The 23,350-nt window shown below is 40.0% G+C and overlaps 2 protein-coding genes across 8 annotated transcripts in view; one reads left to right on the top strand and one right to left on the bottom strand.

Annotated features, from left to right (window-relative positions):
- Positions 1-10,094, bottom strand: wrap73 (WD repeat containing, antisense to TP73). Of its 6 annotated transcripts, none has more exons than XM_086068480.1 (13): positions 9,917-10,094; positions 9,347-9,426; positions 9,127-9,264; positions 8,055-8,171; positions 3,027-3,099; positions 2,470-2,573; positions 2,194-2,280; positions 1,598-1,732; positions 1,403-1,480; positions 1,221-1,323; positions 991-1,116; positions 683-874; positions 1-422 (listed from the first exon to the last, which is right to left on the bottom strand). In XM_086068480.1, the coding sequence occupies exons 2-13, from the start codon at positions 9,413-9,415 to the stop codon at positions 310-312; spliced, it is 1,335 nt and encodes a 444-aa protein (XP_085924606.1). In that variant the 5' UTR covers positions 9,416-9,426; positions 9,917-10,094; the 3' UTR covers positions 1-309. The 6 variants fall into 6 exon arrangements, with proteins under 6 accessions (XP_085924606.1, XP_085924603.1, XP_085924604.1 ...); XM_086068477.1 differs by having other exon boundaries at positions 9,127-9,279; positions 9,917-10,093; XM_086068478.1 differs by having other exon boundaries at positions 9,347-9,445; positions 9,917-10,093.
- Positions 9,587-23,350, top strand: part of tp73 (tumor protein p73) — a 20,043-nt gene continuing 6,279 nt past the window's right edge. The window contains exons 1-6 of one of the 2 annotated variants that reach the window (XM_086068472.1): positions 9,587-10,744; positions 11,934-12,023; positions 12,777-12,927; positions 18,023-18,268; positions 22,655-22,841; positions 22,998-23,113. In XM_086068472.1, the coding sequence (XP_085924598.1) occupies positions 11,971-12,023; positions 12,777-12,927; positions 18,023-18,268; positions 22,655-22,841; positions 22,998-23,113 (753 nt within the window). In that variant the 5' untranslated portion in view covers positions 9,587-10,744; positions 11,934-11,970. Of the gene's footprint in view, positions 10,745-11,933; positions 12,024-12,776; positions 12,928-16,655; positions 16,924-18,022; positions 18,269-22,654; positions 22,842-22,997; positions 23,114-23,350 lie in introns of those variants that run through there. The other variant, XM_086068474.1, reaches the window with a different exon arrangement.

Genomic DNA, 23,350 nt, shown 5'->3' on the forward strand with positions numbered 1-23,350 from the left:
TGAAACGCACATAAAATTTTATTCAAAATTTACAAAAATGTCATGGCAAAGTACAAATGTTTAGAAATATAAGTGAAAGTTCAGGGGCTGAGCAATCACCCTCACAGTGTTCGGAACTAGTGCTCTTGTGTGTCTAAAACTCTTCAAGTCCATAAGAGGAATGTCAGGTTTTTGTAAATGTTCAGTATGACATACTTCAAGTAAATTGTGCTGATTATGCTGAATTCTGAGTCTTTCCACTAATTCACCAGCCAAGTTTTTTATGGTAAAATAGGCTGAAAGTGAATTCCATTTATGTGCCTGCTCGCATCACTTGTCCTCGGGGCAAGTGTTGGTGTAGCACAAGCACAGCTGCTCCTTTCCAAGAAGGATGAGAGGATCCCCATGGCAGTGCCACATCAGTGATTGGACCTGGAAACCACCTGGCAGGAGACGGGCACACAGACGGACACTGAAGTAAGTATTCTAATCTGAGGAAATGTATTTATTTGATAGTGACATTGGGATGCTTTTGTTGAAGAGAATCTAATACTGCGTGAGGGTTTCCAAATGATTATATCCCTTGATGGGAATGATTAGTCATTGTGTGAAAACTAAGAGAAAATAATAATCTTGTTCTATCCCACGTAATTAGGCACTTCTTTTTTTGTTTTTTAAGATAACATCAGATCATAAATGTTACCGTCACTGGGGACGTGAACAGAAACGCATCCTGCCGGGGTCCAAAGATAAACGTTGGTGTTGCCGGTGCATATCGCCAGCCGCGAGCGTCTCGGGTCCCATTGGAAGCAGCGCACAGCCGACATCTGCTCGAGCACGGCCTCAAGGCTCATCTTCTGCAGGTCCCACACCCACACGACACTGGCCATGTTATCTGCGGTCAAAAGTGCACATCTGCAAGCATCTTGAAAGCGTCCTCTGGGTTGCAAAATGCTTAGCGCTGGTAATCGAATACATAGTGGTCAACAAGAGGGAAACGTGATGCCTGACCATTTTTGGTGGCCAAGTAGCGACTGTCTGAGCTGAAGGCCAACGTAGACACCCCGATCTTGGGGTTTGCTCTGTCTGGGTCTGGTCTGACCGCAGGCATTTGAACTGGAGCTGGGTGAATCTCATCTGGAGGGGGTGAGAAGAGTACTTGACCCCAAAGTTGCTGTCGCCAAATGTATCAAATATATAGTATTTTGTTGTTCTTCAACAAAAGGCAAACACTGACGTACATTTGCTCTGATTGCTTAATACAGTTGAGTCCATTGTTATGTTGGGTAGAGAGAGTTCTTCGCTTCCTGCAGCTGACCTTCTCTCCACTTCCTTATACACAATCTACAAACACAAGTACGGTAGCTTTTATAATGAAGCTCTATGGCCTTACGGTATAACGCGAATGGCAGAAAATACTTGCAGCTTTAGTGGTGGTGATGGTTGCTGGGTGTTCAAACTGTGCCATCTTTTTCCATGTGATGTGGTTAAGGATGCGTACCTGCAATGTGTGTACAGTCACGAACAATACTATTTCTGACGTGGTAGAAATTAATTTCAAGACACTTCTTTACAAGTATCGCTATTGTACGGTGATTTTCTAAATGTGGGTCCATACTTTTTCATCATAGCTGCCAATGGCCAGGAATTGACTGCTGGGGCTCCAGGCCACACACTTGACACCCAGTGACCACTCGTAGGCGCTGTAAGTAAACAGCAACCGGCCATCCAGAGAATACAGCAACACCTTGTACTGACAAGAGGACATGCATGTGAAGTGGAAAGGTGAGTTTGACCTTTACATTTTTTCCTCTCAAGAATTAGCCCATTTACATGAACAGAAAGATAAGTAAAGTACAGTGTAAGCAAATTCACACATATTTGTGGTTTGGCATTTGGTATTGCTCAGGTGGCATTTGGTGCCAGTCACAAGGAGTTCAATTCAATATGTTACAAGCTACTGAGATGTAAGTCCATTGCACATGGATTTTTGCTTTTTGGATTTTTTTGCATTTCCCCCATTAATAGTAGGGTTCACTTTATGAAAGCAAAAAATAAAGATGTCATGTCAATGACATCTAATTATAATTTTGGGGTGTGAACAATAACTAAAAAATAAATTCATAAATACGTTATGATTTTACGCCAATACTATCATATTATTAGCATGAGCTTAGCAATACAGCCACCTCACATGGGCACTGAGGACTTTACCTCCAGACAGCTGTCCCAAACAGCCAGGACGCAGCCATTGGGAGACCACTCTAACCCCGTGAGGTCTTGCGTCTCAGTCTCAAAATGCTGTAAAGGAATCATCACCACTAAATATTTACACTTTAAACAACCAAGACAGCAATAAAGACTGAGAAAGTTGATAACTTACACATATCGCTAACTTTTATACAAGAATGTAAACCCATGTTGGAAAAGTTTGGCTATCAATTTTAAACTTGTTAAATGGAAGAAAAGCCGAGTCTGTCTTTATCTTACCCTGAGCAAGTGCCAGTCATCACACACAAATACACAGACATAATCTTTGCAGTCACGACGTTCAGCCAAGGCCATGTAACAGCCATCTCTGCTGAAATCAACACCTGCGGGTAAAAAATGGCACAAAACTATAAATCCGAGTGAAACAAAATACTCATCCAAATAAATGTCATTTTACTTTGTGACAATTTCAACTGTGACTTCCTATGCCTTTATCAGGTGTTATGCCACTTAAAGGTGGCGTATCATGGACTATTATTTATGGCAGCAGAGGGGATGCATAGGTCATGCAAGGGCACGAACGGGGACCATAATTTTTACGCTGGCTGCTGACAGGCCTGTTATGAAAAGCATGTCCCATTTACTGAAAGGGGCACAGCTGTCTGCAGAGAGAGGTACACTTTTTATACATAGCCCGGGACTGGCCGCAAGGTAAAGAACGGCATGTGATTCATTGTCATGCTACTTTCTGACCCTGTCCTCGGGTGCTTGTGGTAATACATAGACACTCAAAAACCACAAGCAATTCATTACAACAGAATTGTTCTCATACTCACCCTTGTGGCAGGCTTTGGGATTCTTGATGTAAGAAACAGCTTTGGTGCACAGGGACCACACAGTGATTCTCAGCTGTCAAGATACAGGCAGAAGAAAAGGAACAACTGTGGCTCATCTTATCCAGTAAATGTCATTTCTACATAGACAAAAATGCCATTTGATATCAATTCCAGACCTATGATTTACTTGAAAAATGCAAATATGCATGAAATAAGTTTGTCAGATAGTAGACATGAGAATTATCATTATTATTATTTTTACTGTACAAACCTTCAAAAATATACATGGCCAAGAACATCTAAGCCTGCTTTTAAGACAGCATGTACAATACAAATAAACTAGTCATCCATTTTGCATTTGGGAATGTTTGGAGCTTTCATCACAGCGTTTAAATGGACATTTGAACTGAGCCAGCGTCTGTCACCCAAGTGGTCTGAGATGTCCACCCGGTTTGTTGAAGACATCCAGCTGTGCAGGACCTCCAATAACACATCAACATCCCTTCATGAAAACCAATACTGTATTGCTCAGAACAAAAACACACTTCAATCCACCACATACAACGATAGAGATGTGTCCCACTCCCAATGCAATAGTTCTTGAATGGACTTTTGTGAGAATTTATAAAAATGGTCAAAAATTATGTAAAGACAATGCCCTCAAAGCGAGAAGAATTATTTAGCAATCAACTATTATGGAACATTCCTATATCTCCACAAAACAGTAACTCATGAGCAGAATGATTGAACTACAAAAGTAGACTTGATAACATCAACATGAAATAAAACATGTCAGCAATTCCTGCTTGCGCCTGGGCAAGTGACTGCCAACGGGCAAGTGTATTTGCTGCCATATATTCTGATCTGTCATCAAAGGATTAGATTGGAGGCATTCGACATAGGAAGCCATCTCAAACCGATATAGCCCATTTCTCTTGTTACAGCTTCATGATTCTATCAAGGAACTGGAGCCTCTTCAAGCCAACATGTACACAAGGTATGGGTGAGCAATTGTCATCATGCTCATGTCAGCAATTTAGCCCGGTGGCATTGGTGACAAGTTAGATGCAAGCCTGGCTCCAGCCGTACCAAGAATGCTAATCCGAACCCCCAAATCTAAAAGCCATTACATGAGTTGAGCTCAATGTTGCCCTTGGCTGCAGTTGGGCACCCAACAACAGTTAAAGGTGGACACGATAGGGATGGGTGATGATAATTTCATAAGAGCCAGAGATTAATGTTCAGGCTGCCAGAGTTTTCAATGTAGGTACAAATCATACCTTTGAAAACTGGTTTTACCTGCCCTACCCCAACAACAAGGCGTTTCCACAATGAACCCTTCAAGGGAAAGTTTGTCTTAGTTGGTCGGATTAGCAGCTAAACTATCTCAGTGGCAGTTATGAGCTAACTGAAGATATATATTGTGTAGCATTATTTAAAGAAAGCACAAGTGGTCAGGCATTTTTTTTCTAATGGTACAGTATTCAAATTAAACCAGAAGACATTTCAGAATAGCACAATTACTTTTAAAACCATAATAATTTCACAAATTCTGACTCACGAACGTAACTGTAATAATGAAACGACACGCAGCTAAAACGCACACATGGCTAAGCAGCTTTACTGTCACATAGTCAGACAGACAAACGCATACAGAGGCACGATTCACACCACAGGCAGCTGTCCCTAAACAAGTTATTATAGCAGGCTGTTTATGAGTGGCGCTGAAACTCAAGCCTGACACCAACACCCGTCTGGCACAGCCTTAATGAAACCTTGCTTTGGGGTGAAGGTAAGTTCAGCCGGCCCGTTGTCAAGTGTGACTTAAATTGCGTTAAATTCAGTTCCGACTTGAGCGATAAAATGATTCTCTGTAAATAGTTGATAATAAGTCTTGTTAACACATACTGTCTGTGATAGGACTGGCAGAAGGGGCTTGAGTAAAAGCCTGTGCAGAGGGTGAGAAATAGTGTGATGTAATACTGATTAGAGACAGACAGATAATCGCTAACTGGCCTGGCCGATCGGCGCCGATATTGGGCATTTTGACTAATATCGGTATCTACCTTTAAAAAAATAATAATAATCTGACTGCCAATAAAAAGTACTTCTAAAACCATTTGAATCGCAGGGAACTATTTATTAAAATTATCAGTTAACTTTATAAGCGATGCTACTGACCCTGGGAACCTTCTGAACCATTTGTTTTTGTTTGACAACTCATTTGCTCCCAAAGACGTATAAATATGTTCTATTTTAAAAGTTTAATGTGTCCCAAAGACATAATTATGCGTTTGTTTGTTTTTTTCTGCTAGAGCATACAGAAGGCTTTGATGCAGCCTCTCAACTGCAAAGAACGGTTGAACAAATGGTAGTTATTACACAAACGGCCAGCAGGTGGCAGCAGAGCAAAATATATCAATCAGGGCCATGTTGAAAAAAAAACTCAATTACTTACAACTCAAAATAGATTTGTGAATAATGATGAAACTTAGCTATATTCTAATGCTAATTGTTGCAAAATGGAAACATTATAGAAACATGCTTTTTTTCCTGATGAAAGAAGAGACTTTAATCTTTCTTTTGGTAGTTTTTTTTTTTTATAGAAATAGAACACAATATTCTGTGGGCCTTGCAAAATATGTCAAAACTCAAAATCCAGTAAAAGAGCCGGGAGTGAAGGGGATTGCTTCTGTGAAAATGGCTGGGAGTTAATGAGTTAAAACAAAGAAATGTGAACGTTTTTTATTGGGGGGGGGGGGGCATTCCGTCAGAAAAGAGAAAACTACAGACTGGACTGCTTTTTAGAGCTATGGTATTTATTTGTTTACGTTTCCATGTAACTTTTTAAGACGTACTGATAACCTTGGGAGCTCCCTGAACATTTTGTTACAAATTTAAAAGGATGTCTAATGTCTAAGATAAAAAAAAAAAAATTGTTCAATAAACACGCCATTGCCCCCCCCCTTTTTTTTTTTTTACTGAAGATGATCGGCTCAAAATAGTGGTAATTGGCCTCCTTGACTACTAATCGGTATAAGCCCTGGAAAAAAAAACATATCAATCTATATATATAAGTCACTGATGGAGAAGTTTGTCCGATGATACCCATTTTATGAATTATAATGTGAAAATAAATGACCAATTTGATTCCTAAATTGTAGATAAGAGTAAATACTAATAAATAATAAATATTATATGTGTTTTCATAATAAATTAACAGCACTGAATCTGGTAAATTAAATCCTTATTTGTCAATGACCCATAAAATAAACAAAAAACACTTGCAATCAATGTGCTTACAAAATCAGATATCCTTAAATAGTGGCTTCTGCTCTAATAGACAACGTGTCCCAGCTAGTATGTAGCCTTATAATGGAGCCTCCTTTTTCACTTTGGGAAAGAAATAAGTGGTGCTACTACATATATCTAATCACCCTCACTAAAGTGGAACAGTTTTGTTCGCTTCACATGGGCACAGTTCAAAAGGCTACGCTCTCATTTGGTTTGTGTTGCTGCCATGGGTGTGTAAGCTGATGCCAGCTCAGCAGCTACACACCTGCAATCCCTTCAAATACCTGCCTGATATTCACTGCCTTTGAGTAAAAACCCTTGCTGACCTAATACGGTATAAGGGAAAAAAATATCTACAGTGTATGCAATGCTCACAAAATAAAATCTTACAAAATATCGAAGTCACATGAGCTGGGGAGTTTCTACATGACTACAGCAAGTTTTATTCTAAATATTGTCAATCTTGTATTATTTTACAGTTGGAAGATCCAGACAGACACAAAGCCGACATGCCACAGACACATGCCCCCCTGCACTCCTTGGCCCTGCAGACGCAGTGCGTGTTGGCCCATGACACCTGTCAAGAGATTCCCGGAGTCAGGCTCAACTCCGTATGTCACACAGGCCAACGTTTGCAACTCCAGTATAAGCTCTCATCACACAACATGTGACAACTATAGAGTGAACACAAAACAGCCGTCAGCAGGTACAGGTTGGCATGAAAATAATTTTTAGCACCTTCGTTGTTGGTTAGCAAACTTAAATGTAAGTTGAACCCTATCAAATGTCAGGGCTTTTTTTTTTGTTCAGTGTCTCTGAAATTATTAAGGTAGATATTGGCAGTGTGCTTAAAGTGTTAGTACAGTGATTCACAAAGTGTGGTATGAGTACCACTGGTGGTACGCGGGCTCCTTCTAGTGGTACACAAAAGAAGCACTGCCCAAGTAGTTATTTTAGATACAATTTGTATTTAACGTTGAAATTGCACTTTTATTACTTTACTATCAGCGTAGTGCTAAAGTTTAACCTGCATAATGTTATAGCAGCTTACAATAATATTAAACTACTTTGATGAAAGCTTAGGCCAACTAAGTTTATGTTATAATATTGGTCAATATGGTGGTATTTTGAGAGAGTATTTTTTAAGGTTCTTGGTGTACAAAGTTTGAGATTCACTCTGATAGATACTGTGTCGAAAATCACTCTAACCTCTTGTTCCATCTGAAAAATTTAAAGTTGCTAGTTTTCATGAAAAAAATCATCATTCACTAAGAAGGCCCAGAGTTAATTTTTCAATCAACCAGTACACAACCGAAAATGCCTTTGTTAAATCGTAATGCACTACAGCTCACTGATAGCCAAACTATTGATGCAACTTATTTCTACTATTGGTAATTTCTTCCTCCTTGGTCAAAGCTACTAAGTGTCAACCATAAGCCAACATTTTGATTATGCCAGACCAACATGATGCAAAAAAAATTCCCAAGGCAATAAGAGTAATGTATGACAGGATGCTAACAGGAGTGGAGCTATGAAATCAGGCTGAATACATGCAGCAGGTGGGGGGTGGACAGGGGTGGTGTATGGGGTGTTAAGGCTCTGGTGTCTGGCTATTTTTAAGGCCCCCTCTTTCCTTGTGGGCCAGCAACAGTGGAAATCAGACAAGCATATGCATAAACACACTTGCGTGCGCAAGAATGCATGCACGCTTGCACGCACCAACTTGGTACTTACATGGAACTCGGTGGTGTTGAGAATGTGACGTCCGTCTGGACTCCAGCGAGAAGCCACCAGTCCGATCGAGCCCTCGTCAATTTTACAGTGCCAGTCAGGCTGTTCCAACGACCACACCTGAGGAGAGAGAAAGGGAGCAGGGCAGCAAGATAAGCGTCACTAATGACACCCCTCACACAAACACTGTATCTTCCTTAACTTCAGTTCCAGAAACCACTTGAAGCCATGAAAGATTGGCGATGGATCCCCCTTCAGAGGTAAGATACGTGCTGTGCAATTACAATTAAATACGCTGCTTCTTTTCATTATTAGAAATCTTTGTCTGGTAGTGAAATCTTGATTTTCCATTTTTACAATTATGGTTTCATACAAGGCTCGATCAAGTATTTGTGTATTCAGAGAACTACAAGTACAATATGTATTGTGTAATGTAATGCAAATTGTCAGAAAGTCAGCTGAGAGCCAGCCATCTTTCTATATCCCTTAAGATTATATACTTCATCATTAATGTATTGTTGGCGTAATTGTCATAATCTTTATTAGCACATCAAACATTGAATTACCCAGAGTAATTTTTCGGAAAACAAGGGGAAAAAAACAAATTCAGAAGAGAACAGTTGCCTCCATTCCACCTTTGTGGATTACCATTACTTGGACAACTGAAAATCTACACGGACAAAGATTTAATAAAAAAAAATTTAACAAGCACATTGAGTTTTACGTACGTAATCATTATGAAACAATGTGACATTCAGACGTGTCAGGCGTATTGGTCACCTACATAACTGAACATCCTTACCAATCAAGTACTCATCCCTCAGTGTCAAATACAGAAAACGAACATGGGGTGCAATTTGATCTTGTTCAACTATTGTGTCAAATATGACTTCTACTTCACTGGGGAGAGCAAAACTGTCTTTGGGGGGAAACAAAGTTATTTACAGCTGATGCTAGAACCAAAATAAACAAACCAGAAAACAGGAAAGTGAATGTCACATTCCTATTGAAATAGAATTACAATACCAGTACAGATATCTGTCGGATTATTCCCTGGCATCTTCTCAGAGCCTACCTGTACCAGTCCTCTTTTGTACATAGCACACAAGATGAACTGAGAGTCAGATGACCATTCCATGTGAGATATCAGGTCCAGGCAGGTGTAAAGGTTCAGGATCTGCAGCGTGCTCACATCCCGTACCACCAACCTGTACTGCACACAGGTAGCCTGCAAAATTATTATAATTTTTTGTAATCACTTTCCCAGTAATGACAGTTAAATAATTAAAACTTACTAAATATTTCCCATCTGGAGAGAAGTTACAAAGATGGTTGGATTGCTTGAAGACCTCAGAGAAATTCATGTTGGAGACTTCTAGACAAGAAATATTATCCTATGGAAATTTGAATGAGTTACATTACGGCAGCCGTGTCGTCTAACAGGGGTAATTCCCAAACTAAACACGAGATGGGGACATACACGCCCAAGAACCAAGCCTTTAACATTACACGGACATAAGAACCATGCGCGGTTAACTCCTAAACAATCCCTGTATAGGTCTATTGTTGGAGGAGGTAAACATCAGGACATGACGTCACAGTAAAAATAAATAAATGTTTTAGTTAGTAATCGGAAGAAATCCACAGGTTGCTGACTGCTGACTCGCGCCATAAAAAGTTACCGATGTTGGCTACAAAACTAGTTTGAACCTCAACTTAATTTGACCTTTTATCGATTTAGCTACGGTATTTGAGAAAACACTCGCAGGTTAATGGCAAACTAGAGAACACGTCGCTAACGGTTAGACGACTACTCCAACGCTAGCTTAATACGCTATTCGCGTCTCCGACTGTAGTTTGCTAACCTTTGATATTTTCAAAACCAGGGTCAAAACATCGTCGTTGAGATAGGAAACGGTCCCGCCTCGTGTGTAGTTTAGAAAAGTTTGCCTCGTTTGATTGTCATTAGCAGTAGCACACTGTAAAGCTGGTTTGTTTGTATGAGTATTTGACGACACAGGAGCGCTAGCCAATCGGCGTATCAGTCTGGTTTGTGTGCATTCTGGGTAATGTAGTTTCTTGTTTTCTTAGTTTATTTCCTGCCTAAAGTTGGTATTACTTGTCATGCGCTCCCTGACCCATCTACCCTATACTGCTATACCTTTAGATTCGTTAGAGTCCTAACTTCTTGTATGGAAGATACATATGTGCGAATTTCATTTATTTTAATTGTGTTTTTATACAGCCTAACTCTAACTCTAACGTCAAACGTTATTGTTTCCCTCATGGTGGATTTTTTTTTTGTTCAAATCATACAGTATAACACTGCAAGCCGATCATACAGCCCAAAGGCATCCATCTGCAGAGATAGAGAATGTTTCCCGCTTGTGTGCGCCCAAAACGCGCTGCCACCGGCTACCGCCTCCCTTCTTCTTCCTTTACCCCTGCTGAAGTCCCAGAGCCTCACACTTCCCAGGGCAGCATGCAAATCAGTTTCCCTGTTCTTATCACTCTTCATTTTCTTTCTCCGAAAAGTCAATCTGCTCCTGTATTCTTATCAGTTACGTCGATTTATTTCTGTTGTTTTTGTTATTGTGCTGTATATGGAGGCGCAGTCTCTGGGTATGTTCAACAATAAACAGTCTCTGCACACAGCAAAATTCATTGTGGATTGGAATAATAACATTCTTCAGGTAGGTCAATTTATTTATTTTGCTTGGCTGTCATATAGCAGGCAAACTCTCTTTTTAGCCTAGGCCTGTATATTTATTTTCAGCGCAGTGTACACAGCAATTGTCGGGGTTGTTTTAAAAGAATCATTTTGTTGACACTGAAGTCTTGACAATATGCTGTCTTAATTTATAGTTTTATTGATTCGAGTGGTATTGTCATAGCCTAATCGACACGATACTTTTGTTTCTTCTTACATTTTTCAGTAAAACATAATCACAAATGTGAAAGATTTATAATTATCATCATAGTTCTTCAGCCGCATCGCAATAACTGAACTGACTTGCCTTAATTGTGCCGTACGTCACTTTATTTCAATTAAAATGTTTTAATGACACAAAATAACACCGTTGACAAATTAAAGGTAATCGTTCACATGGGGTTAAAGAGAATTGAATAAAAATGTGTAATTAATTTCTTTACATCTGGGAGTCTATGCTAACTGACTCGTGCAGTGTGTGTGGTTTTGTATTTGGTGTAAGTTGCCATGGGGGCCGTAACTCAGGAGTGGAGACAATTCGACATAGGCCTATCTGCCTTTGTGCTGCAACGTTGCGCAATTTATTGGGAACAGAAATGAGCGTGCAGAAAAATAATAGCCTACAAACGAAAAAAAAAATCGAAGTCCAGATATGTACTTTTTATTTTATTTTGCTTAGACTGCAAAATAAGACTTAAAAAACGCACATTCGCTTTTCTGTTATCCAAATATGACTGAAAATGTTTGTTGTTGTTTACAAAATGTTGGCTTTTGTGCTGGCAAACATAAAATAGGGCATCTCTCGTTTATTTTTTTAAATCGAAGTTTTGAACGCTTGCAAGAATAACAGTGATATAGGCTAATGTTCAATTCAATGCAAAATACATAGGCCTATAATTTGTCCGCCGGAAAAAAAAATACTATAGTTAGGCCTACTAAAATGGTTGCTTTGGTAACTGACGGGGAGGATGTAGTGATGCTGAGCCTTCTCTCACTGATGAGTTGGCTGGTCTGGGCACGCCCAGGCCCCCAGACACCCTAAATTGGTTCCATCACCCCCGTGTATGTGCGCGCGTGTGCGTGTTTGCGCGCCCGCCCGTGTATGCATGCGTGCGTAATGTAATAGGAAGTATATGTATAGCCACAGTATATAATTTGTGTGTGCTTCATAGAGTGATCTGCCCTTCGCCAAACTACCCAACCTCCAAAATGTCCCAGGCCAACGAAGAAGGAGGCAACTTTGAACATTTGTGGAGCTCCCTGTGAGTGTTAACACAAACGGCTCTACCATTTTAATTTTGATTTAGTATGGTCAACATAAATTCAAATAATGTAAATTGTAAAATGAGAATTTGAAATTACCCAAATGATTCAGCATAGGCCTATTGTGATATAGTACACTGATTGACCTTATGAGGTCATCACCCTATCATGGGCGGTAAAGTTTTTGAGGATATTTAAATGTTCACCACAAATTCTGCAACAATACAAGTTTTTTTTTGTTTTTTTTTTGGGGGGGGGGGTCTTCTGAAGAACAATGCCACACAAATAATTTTTGCAGATAAATACACATTTTGTTTATGAGATCAATACAGAAGAGGCTGTCTTCACAAAGATAACTGCTTTTGATGGAGACTTTTAGTGAGGTATTATTTTTGCTATTTACAACATGGACAGTACATACAATATTTTTGCTGTTTTACGTTGTTTTGCAATTGGTTCCTTTCAGTGGCGTTGAACTGCTCTGCATTGCAGTGCTGCTCACAGCAAATCATTCTTAATGTTTATCGTCAAATGATTATCCAATATCCACCATCTCTCAATTTATAGGTTTCCTTTTTTAAATTTTTATTTTATTTTATTATTTTTACAAAATTATTGTTTTTTCTCTGTGAAAATCATATTTATTGTCTTGGTCAAAGATTTAAAGAACATTATTCTCCTTATTATATGTCAAAATATAGGTTATTATCACTGCCTATAATTTCATCAACCGTTTTATATTGTATCTACAGGGAGCCTGACAGTACCTATTATGAGCTCCCCCCAGGCAGCCAAGGTGGTGAGCGTCCAGTACCTTCCACAAGTACTTCGGGGAACCACAGCAGTACTGCTGAGGTTTCCATGGATGTCTACCACATGAGGGACATGAACGACAATGTGATGGTAGGAACATATTGGAGAATTGCACTCATCTTTTTTTTTTTATTGTGAGCACACATCCCCCCAATTCGTACCTATACGCACACCATCACCACCACTCCACACCATTTTTTTTAAAAGGTATCCTTTTACTTTTCCCTCCAGTCTTCCCTCCAAGATGCTTTCCCTCTCTTGTGCTGCCTTTTCCCTCCTCTCTGTGTCCCCATTGAGATTCCTTAGGGACTGAGGAGTGGTTTTGTCTTGTGTGTGTTGGGGCAGAGCTAATTAAAGACCCAGCAAGGATACCCTTACCCAATCACTGCAGAGACATGAAGTGCTGATTCACAGAAGTGTGACTGTGATGGTGTAGGATCGCTCAAGGAGCGAAGTATATGGCAAAAGAGAGACTGCCTGCAGTTATCTCTGTCACCTCTGGGAGCACCACGTTTGTTTGGTTATTTATTGAGTACCCCAAAAAGCCAGTTTGTGAACAAAAGAAAACACCTGATTGTGTTCTCAAGTTAAATGAAAAGAGTCTTCCAGACTCCATTGTGTTGGTGTGACCATGCTGGGAGGGGAATGCGTAGACTGTCTTTTGAGTTTCCCTCAGGTGGAGCATATCATATTGAGTTGACATCCATCATGGCATTATTGTTACAATAGATTGCCCTGACTGTCAATTTAAATGCAGAACAAATGTTAGTTCTTGCTTTCCATATGTAGTATACATGTATTGGTTGTCTGATCTTTTAGTAGGCAAGTCTGGGCCTGCCTGGCCAGTTAATGAATACTCATGACAGATTGAAATGGGGTGGAGCTAATGTTTGTTGTTGTATGGCTAGTTGTGCACACCTATTTGGGTGAGAGATACAGGCAATGGTATGCATCCTCCATCATGGTCTTGGCCATAAAGTGTGCATTTGGACACTTTTGGTCTGACTAAATTGACGTTCACTTAATTCTGACATTTATGTAAATTCTTATGGGAGTGCCATCTAATTTTTTTTCTGGAGATGCTGTGTGTGGTAAGTGGAAAAAACAATTTTGCTTCTATTCATAGTAGACATACTCATATATATGTTTTAATGTTGCTCTGCTGAGAGTCATTTTTCTCAACATATGGATTAAGTAAATAAAAGATTGCTGAAGAGAAGGTTTTTGTAACTACGTTGTATTTGCCTGTTTATATAAATATGTATACATTTCAATACATTGGAGTGGTGTGGTGGATACATGGTTAGCACATCCGCCTCACAGTTCTGATTTTGGGGGTTCCAATTGGGGCTCCTGTTTGCTCTATTTTCGCCCACAGTCCAAAAACATGCATGTTAGGTTAACTCAGTGTTTCCCAACCCTGGTCCTCGGGGAACACTATCCAGCATCTTTTCCATATCTCCCTTCTCCATCACAAGTGAGGATCGTTATCAGGCTTCTCCAGAGCTTGCTGATGAACTGATCATTAAAATCACATGTGTTGGAATAGGAAGACATGGAAAACAGGCTGGATAAGTGTTCTCCAAAGACCAGGGTTGGGAAACGCTGAGTTAACTCAAGACTCTAAATTGTCCAAAGTTGTGAATATGAGTGTGAATGGTGGTTTGTTGATATGCCCTGTGATTAGCTAGCAACCAGTCCAGGGTGTGCCCGCCTCTTGCCCAAAGTCAGCTGGGACAGGCCCTAGCTCACCAATGACCCTTGAGAGGATAAGCAGTACACATATTTTCACCATGTGAGTCCAATATGCAAAAAAATGCCATTCTTCTTTCTCATGGCCATGCTTGATCTTTATGATACATATATATGACAGTATCGTTAACTATGTTTCTTTGACTTCTCCATGTTAATTAGTCTACTTCACTGAATCCCTTCTAGGGAGCTGTAACTTTCTAGTGATTATCAGGCGCTCCATAAAAAAATATTTTGACGAAAATTATTTTGATTAAAATTACAAATATAGATATTTTTAACTTTCTGTTCAATTATGCAGTCCCAGATTAAGTAACTTTATGAGTAAATTGAGATCAAATCATTATGATTTCAGTTTTCATATTTGTGGGGGCATTTAAAATGTCTGATTCTACAATGCAACATGGGTACATTGTTTCAGTAAAGGCTGGGAAACACTGAGATAAAGTATGTGTGAAACCTATCACTGTAATTAATTCTGATATTTACGTAATATTACCAACAGGGGGCAGAAAACTTCCCTCCTGTGTGCCCTTGCATACTCTGATTACATTCTTCTTTAATATTAGTTAGTAGGCATGGACAGTTTCCATAAAATTCCACTCTTGTCACTTCTTTTGTTATGTCATATGTCGTTGGTGATTTTTATTTGAGTCACCAATAGCAGTTAGCAGGAAATTAGCCAGGGGTGATTCTCTTGATCCTCGCTCTATCGTGTTTCACTCACCTTGACAGGCAAGTGTTGCTGTGGATGGCCTATCTACATTTCTAAATGTTTTCAGTCTTTTGAAGCTCATCTCTGAGTGGCCACCAGCAAAACGAATGCCCTAAGGGGACATCACATGTTGTTAGAGCATGAACACATACGCACGCACGCGCATTTGCTCACACAATGGCGTCAGAGGTTGTGGCTGTTTCAACTTGTTGCAGATCGAGTGCAGTTACCAAGACCAAGCACACCTGTGAGCAGCACATGCGCTCGCGTGATTTGTGTGCACGGTTGCATGTTCGTGTGTTCACACATACAACTTACTTCATTGTCTTCGACCACAAATGTGGATTTGAAAGGCAGTAAACAAGCAGATGTTAGAGTGAGGCCAATTCTTTTTATCACACCATTTTGCATACAATTTTTCATTTGTCATTATGGTAAAACTTAAGAATTCTTACAAAGTTAGTTAAGGACATAAGCAAGTATATTGTGTCTATTATGATGTTATGGAGTTCCACAACACAACATATTTATATTTAGATGAATATCTTGTCTGACTGTCATCGTGTATTTTAGACTTTTAGTGAGTGAGTGTATGTTTAAGTGAGTGAGTGTATGTTTCACAGCTTGTCCTTAAGTTAGAGTCAATGTATAGATATGCGTAGCCACGTGTACATACACCCTCACATATACAGTTTGCAATAAGTCTGGAACATTGACCCGTCTCTTTGCTTTCATCTGATAAACCACAGCAAGGGGAACATAATGGACTTTACATACGCATTTCCCTGTCTCCATATAGTTTAAAACAAACATACACTGATATTATCTCTGTTTTTCAGTCTGTAAAAATCAGATTTGGATTTTGACCAAAGTGCCAGGATATTATAAACTAATACAAATTCCCCTACTTGCAATATCTATGACTGTATTGTATATAAGTGGATGTAGATTAATTTCATAAATTATACCTGTTTTATTGTAATTTACTTTTTTTTTAATTAGATATATCATACATGGTTTTATTTGACTTATACTCCGTATAGAATTAGGTTAAATGAAGCTCTTACAAATGTCAAAGTGTGCTCATTCGTGACTATACAGTATGTGTGTCAAAATATCAAATTTCTTTCTCTCTCTCTCTCTCTCTCTTACTCGCTCACACGCACATGCCCAGACAGTTTTTACTTTGTTCAGGCCTTCACAAAGTGTTTTGTAGCATGTGTGTACTTGTGTCCCAGCATTGCAGTCTATGTCCAGGCATGCCATAATTAGAATGCTGGCTGCGCCATTTTTTTCCCCGGCTCCCATCCCTGTTTCCCTCTCTCCTGTCCCATGTCACTGTCTACTTCTCTCTCTCTCTCTCTCATTCCAAACACACTAGTCCTTACCTTTGTCCTGCCTCTCCGTGTGTGTGTGTATGCGCGTGTGCGTGTGTGTTTGCGAAGGAAAGAGAGAAAGAGAGAGACAGAGGTTGGGTGGTGTGTCCACTGATGCGCACCTCATTTGAACTCTGCATAGTGCAATTGTCCTCCACTCAGTTTGCTCTATTTCGACGTCTCTGACTGAAGTTCTAACACATGTGGCTAAAACTTTAGAGGATGTACTACGTGAAAAAGAAGGTAAATATCCGTGTGTTGTTTCCTGAGTTGACAGCAGTTTGCATGTGAAAGTATGTTTTTATTATTTAAGCACGCATGTTTTTATAGACACATTCAAAATGCATGTTAGGGATTTTTTTTTATTGAAACTAAATGGCAACAGTTGGTTATTGCTTCTCTTGCTGATGCTCAAGCAACTTAGTGTCACTTTGACTTTTTTTTATTATTATTAAATGAGCACAAGGTGGACTGATACACTTTTTCTGAAAACTGACTGAAGATGGATAAATAAATGTAATGAGTTGTATGAGTGTGTAGTGCTTGAAAAGGGGCCTGATGGAGTTTGTTGACTTTGACAAGCGTGTCACCACACAATCGCCTCAGAGCAACGACTTTTCCTTCTCAAATGCAGCAAAGAGGACAAGAGGGGATGTGAGGTAATTAGTGCAGATTACGCTGGTGTTTTACAAGTTAACCCACATAGCCCCAAGGTGGCCACTGTGTGGATCATGCCGCAACCACAACTGACACACACACTTTACAATTATGTTTCCTTGCATGCTTCATGGTTTGGTTTCATTGCCTATATGTGAATCAAAGGCAGTTTTATTGGCTAAATAAAACACCCAAGAAATTTGTCTTTGGTGGTTGGAGCCTCTCTAGTGGGAGAGAGAGAGAGAGAGAGAGAGAGAGAGAGAGAGAGAGAGAGAGAGAGAGAGAGAGAGAGAGAGAGAGAGAGAGAGAGAGAGAGAGAGAGAGAGAGAGAGAGAGAGAGAGAGAGAGAGAGACATTGTGTAAAGCGCTATGTGAGAAATATACAAAGTTATCAAGTTGCCAAGCACCCAAATCAAAAGTACACAAACCGCGAACCGTTGACAGTTCGTTTGAATTGTAATTTTTATGCCTCATGAGGCAAAACAAGAAATCCAGTTGCCTTGAGTCAGCTTTTGTGTATTAGCATGACCTGGACGACTGAGAATCCCCAAAGCCATATCGCACGCATGTAACCCGACCTCCCTGCGTGACTCCAAGTTCCCTCTCCAGCATCTCTACCTGTGTCCTGCCTCTGTCTCTCTCCTCCCTCTTCACCTCCCTCATTCTCTCCTCTGCTCTGCTCTAGTCCCAGTACAACTTGCTCAGCAGCAGCATGGAGAGTCTGGGGAGCAGAGCCAGGCCCGCCAGCCCCTACAGCTCCGAGAACGCCTCTTCGGCCATGCCCACCCCCTCGCCCTACTCTCAGCCCAACTCCACCTTCGAGGGCATGTCTCCTGCTCCGGCCATCCCCTCCAACACCGACTACCCGGGACCGCACGCCTTCCAGGTGTCCTTCCAACAGTCAAGCACTGCCAAGTCGGCCACATGGACAGTAAGTACATGCGCTTTCAATAAGCCTCGGTGCATTCTTCGTTCATTCTTTTTTCTTCTGCTTTGCCACTATACGTTCACATGCATGCACGCTGGGACACCCGTACACAGTTACAAACACTCAAGCCACCACATGTGCAGGCCTGTCTTGTGCAAGGGAAAGTAACGGACCATGCAGTGATTCATCTTGTCCTCTATTCTCTTCTTTTACACATCAAATGTAAAGTGGCAAATTGCTTCCTGGGACTTTATATAGCAAGAAACATGGTTCAATAGTCAGAGTCGGGGGAGCTACATAATTGTGACAGCATCTGGTCTAACATATATGTAAAGTATTTGTTTTTCCTAATGTCAAAATAAAATAAAAAATATATGTATACATAGTTAAAAAAAAAAAAGTTCAATGCAAGCTTTGGTTTAATTTATAACATGGATGCCTTAATGCAGGGGTGTCATCATAGTTAAAGTTTTCTAGAGAGTCTTTATGACTATGTGAATAACATAAATGTACCTTATCATATTATTTAGTATGCTCAATTTCCCCTGCATTTCATTCTTACAGACGGAAAATAGTGGCAATCAAATATAAATGTTATTGTCCAATTTATTGTATGTTAAGAAGGGATTTGGTGGGCGGGAAAGGTTCTAATATCTTTTAAACTTAAATGCAATTTTGTTAGAGATTGTCTGCCCATATGTAAGGAACAAATACATTTTGTAAGAAAAATGAAGTGGACACCCTTTATTTGCTCCAATGGGCCCCCCAAAAAATTATGTGGTGGGCGTGATCTGGGCCTCGGGCCTTGAGTTTGTTCACCAAAAACTGTAATAGCAGTCATTTAAAAAAGCAAAGAATGAATTGGTAAATAATAAACACACAATATTTTACACATATTAATTTATATTAATTATAATATTAGTTACCTGGCTATTTGTCTCTCTGCATTTAGTCCCAAAACTGGGGGCCCCGTTGGTGATGGTGTAAATAGATTTATAACCCCCACCCACTCACACACACACAGGCCTCCGCTCCCATGAAGTCTGTGGAAAGGTGTCACCCCTGCCTGCCATACATTAGACCTTCTTAACAAGAGAAACGGGATACAAACTGCACTTCCATCACTCCGCGAGTGTTTAAATGCGCCCATGAGTGTGTTTGCTGGAGGCAACCATGCATGGTGGGCTCCTTCACGCAGCTCTCAGTGATGTAAGAAGATCCCTCTGCCGACCTAAGAGTGTGACCTTTAACCTGCTGCTTTTATTCTGCTGTCTCTTTCCTCCTTCGGTCTTAACCCACTTTAACCTGTCAGCTAAGCGCCATGAGTTTCATTGTAGCCAGTGCTTAAAAAAAAAAAAAAACATTTCCTCTAAACTTCATTGCCTGAGGCAAGTGTCACATTTGTGTATTTTGGTTGTGAAAATATTGCAACATCCTGAAAAAAATAGTTACAATCTGTTTTATAAGATGCTTTGTAATCTGCCCTTCGATTTCGCTGATCTTCCTGTCATACTTTTTATCCCCCCATTCTTTTAGGTCTTCCAGTCATCTTGATAATCGGGGGGGAAAACATCTAAACACTCTTATTCTTAACCAAAGTAAAATAAAACCATCGAAACTTTTTCTTCTTTTTCACTCATGTGCAACAACATGATCTCAATCTGCCAACTTTGTTTTGCAAATATAGTGTAATGTGCAAATTATTTGGTTATTAAATCAGTTTGAGGTTTCAGCTAAGATGTGTGAGCGCTGACATTTTGAAACCACTTAAGAATATGTTATTAAGTGAGCAGTGATCATGAGTGAACATAATGTTTTTAAGGCAGTGAAATAAGTAGGCCCGAATGAATAGTAAGTCAAGAAGCCTTTTTTAACTTTTATTCTTGTTATTACGACCTTATTTTATATCCTCAAATGTATGGGCTGTTATCAAGTTTTATTTACCCCAAATAAGCTGCTCAGGTGGGTGTGAAATTGGGACTGTGCTTGCTTCTTCTTTTTTTCCAAAAGGAAAGGTCAACCCAAAAATGTGTTTTACAATCATATGTTGTAATTGACCCTACTGGTGTAAACACAGCATTCTGATTTAAAATTGCGTTTGTGGAACATAAACTGAGCAGGGATGGACACTTTTTTTTTTTTGTTCCCCATCCCATGGGGGCGGACATTTTGTCTCTTGAAAATAAGGTGAAGGCTCAGGAAACAACCAATCACGGCTTACTTGTTTTCTGAGTTTGGTCATGTGACGACTGCAAGCTGAGCCACGATTGGTCATTACCAGTAAGCCTTGAGCAACTGTGATGTTATTTTCAGTCAACAGCATGTGGCAAAATGGCTGCCGCCTGAGATGGATAGAAACGGGTGGATTATGCTGCTTATGTCATATTCCACAAATGCGATTTTAATCAGAATACAATGTTTAGACTAGTGGGGCTGCATAAAACCTATTATTGTAAGGAACATTTTCGGGTTGACTTGTGATTTGTAGCTACTATATCAATGGCCAGAATACCTGCCTCCTTCTTTGGCCCTTGCTGTATGACTCCATAATCAACTTTACAAATATCCAAGCACCACCATGCCTGGAATGTGCTATAACACGTCCCAAGTTTCTCACCATAAGCAATGATTTTAAAGTAGGTGTCTTTCCGTACAGTGAGTATGTGTTTGTGTGGGTGGGCAGGGGTTTCGTGTGATGTGTTGAGGGGTATATGCTCCAGCATGTATTTCAAGGCGGCCTGTCAGAAGATGCATTTCCCGGCTATTAGCTTCTCTCTGTTCGGACGCAAGTCCCAACACGCCCCTGAAATGCATCTCCTTTTTTTCACCGAGCATCATCTGCAATGCGAACAGCACTGCTGATGCTCTCATGAACATCTTGAAAAATATAACTTTGTAATTATTTGTCTGTTCATCAACAACGGAGCATACACAAAACACACATCATCTCGTCAAGGATGTTCTATATTTTTTTCAGACCAATACCAGAACGAGTGCTCAGCTTTTGAGTAGTCACCGATACCGCCTAGCAGATACCACTAGTACTTTTGATTTAAAACAAAAAAAAACAAAAAACTAACTCTATATCTCAATGTAGCATTTTTCCTTAAAATTGCATGAAATTAATGGCAATTTTCTATTCCTCTAATTTCCGGTTCCTGATCATAAATCAGCCACTAGAGGGCGGCAGATACCGCGAGTACTTGAAATAAGGCCTGTTATCGCAGATACACCGATACCTGGTAATGGTACTTGCCCATCCCTACAACTAAGTACTGTCAGGCGATTAAAAAAATTCAATCTAATTAATTATAAGATTTGTAACTAATTAATCTAAATTGCCCATTTTAACCTTTTGGCCTCAAAACAATTTAATTGTTAAAATAACTTTTAATTATTGCTAAAATATGTGTTTGTATGAGGAAATGTATTGGCGTCCAAAATCAACATGACAATAGAAATTTGTAAAATTACCAAATGAACAATACTGAGCTCTTAAAAAAAAAAAAGAACAAGAAAAAAAGAAGGGAAAAAAAGAAATTTGTGGAATTAGCTGATTTGTCACCGGGCAAGCTGTTTCTTGTGTTTATGGATGGCGATCAAGCAATTATCACCTTCTTTCCAGAAGCCTGTCTGAACCTGCCTCCAGTGGACCGCAGTGTGATGACATACACACAACACTGTAAAGATGGTCGGCTTGCAATCGCCACAACATTCAATACACATTTTGCGATTGATTTGGAGATTAAAAAATAAATAAATTGCACCACACAGTACATTCACAACTTTTGAAAGAGAGAGAGAGAGAGAGAGAGAGAGAGAGAGAGAGAGAGAGAGAGAGAGAGAGAGAGAGAGAGAGAGAGAGAGAGAGAGAGAGAGAGATTGTGTAAAGCGCTTATGCACTTGAAGATGCTCCATCACAAAGTGTATTCATGGCCTCATTGGTCTGTTAATATATTAAAGATACATTTGGATATAATTTTAACACAACTTAAGCAGGAAAGCAAAATTATAATCTTCTCGTTGTGACCACATACAATTATTATTTTTGTATGGTGCATGGTATAATAATAATCCAGTCGCTCATCAATTTTCTATAGCGCTTGTCCTCATTATGGAGCCTATCCGAGCTAAAAGTAAAACGTGTCTGGACAGGTTGGGTGGCTGTTACGTAGCGCACAAGCATTTTGATTGCTCTAGTGCTGATGACCGGGTGTGGGCGTGCGTCTAAGTGCGTAGGTGTCTGTGTTGTGAAAAACTGACAATGTGGTGTGTGCATTTCTAAGGGCTTAGTAAAGGCGTCACAACAAGCAAAATGATAATTTGCCAAGAAAGAAATCCTTCTCTCCCATCTCATCCCATCCCATCGCATGTTCTTTCCTCCCCTAGTATTCCCCGCTGCTGAAGAAGCTCTACTGTCAGATTGCCAAGACGTGTCCCATCCAGATCAAGCTGTCCTCTTCCCCTCCCCATGGAAGCATTATCCGAGCAATGCCTGTCTACAAGAAGGCCGAGCATGTGACAGAAGTGGTCAAGCGTTGCCCCAACCACGAGCTGGGCCGAGAGTTTAACGACGGTACGGTCATCCGATCTGATTAACTGTACTAAGGCTACCTTTCCCAAAGTGTATGTGAACTGATTCCAGTATCAGACTCGATATGGAATTCAGATACAACAAACTCAATTCATTCATCGCTCTAATGATTTCAATTTCGATTGGCTGGTTATTCAGGCCAAGCAGCTCCAGCCAGCCATCTCATCCGAGTGGAGGGGAACAACCTCTGTCAGTACATGGATGATACCATAACGGGCCGCCAGAGTGTCTTTGTACCCTTTGAGACTCCACAGGTGTGTGCTTCCTCAACAAGCATGTATTCATTCACACATAATTCATCATGAATAAAGTGCCCTGAAGAGGTCATTTGAGGATGCTATGGTATTCAAGGGCTTTGTACTTTTTTTTATATGTACATTTTATTATGTAAAACACCTTTCTTCATCTTTCTATATGTTGGGGCTCGATTTCAAGCCTCAGGATGAGTCAATTGGAGTTCTAGGATTCCACACAAACCAATAGCACCTTCC

This window comes from Leptonotus elevatus, chromosome 2 (genome assembly GCF_054856555.1).
Source record: "Leptonotus elevatus isolate MCC_2025b chromosome 2, RoL_Lele_1.0, whole genome shotgun sequence".
NCBI classification, from domain to species: Eukaryota; Metazoa; Chordata; class Actinopteri; order Syngnathiformes; family Syngnathidae; genus Leptonotus; species Leptonotus elevatus.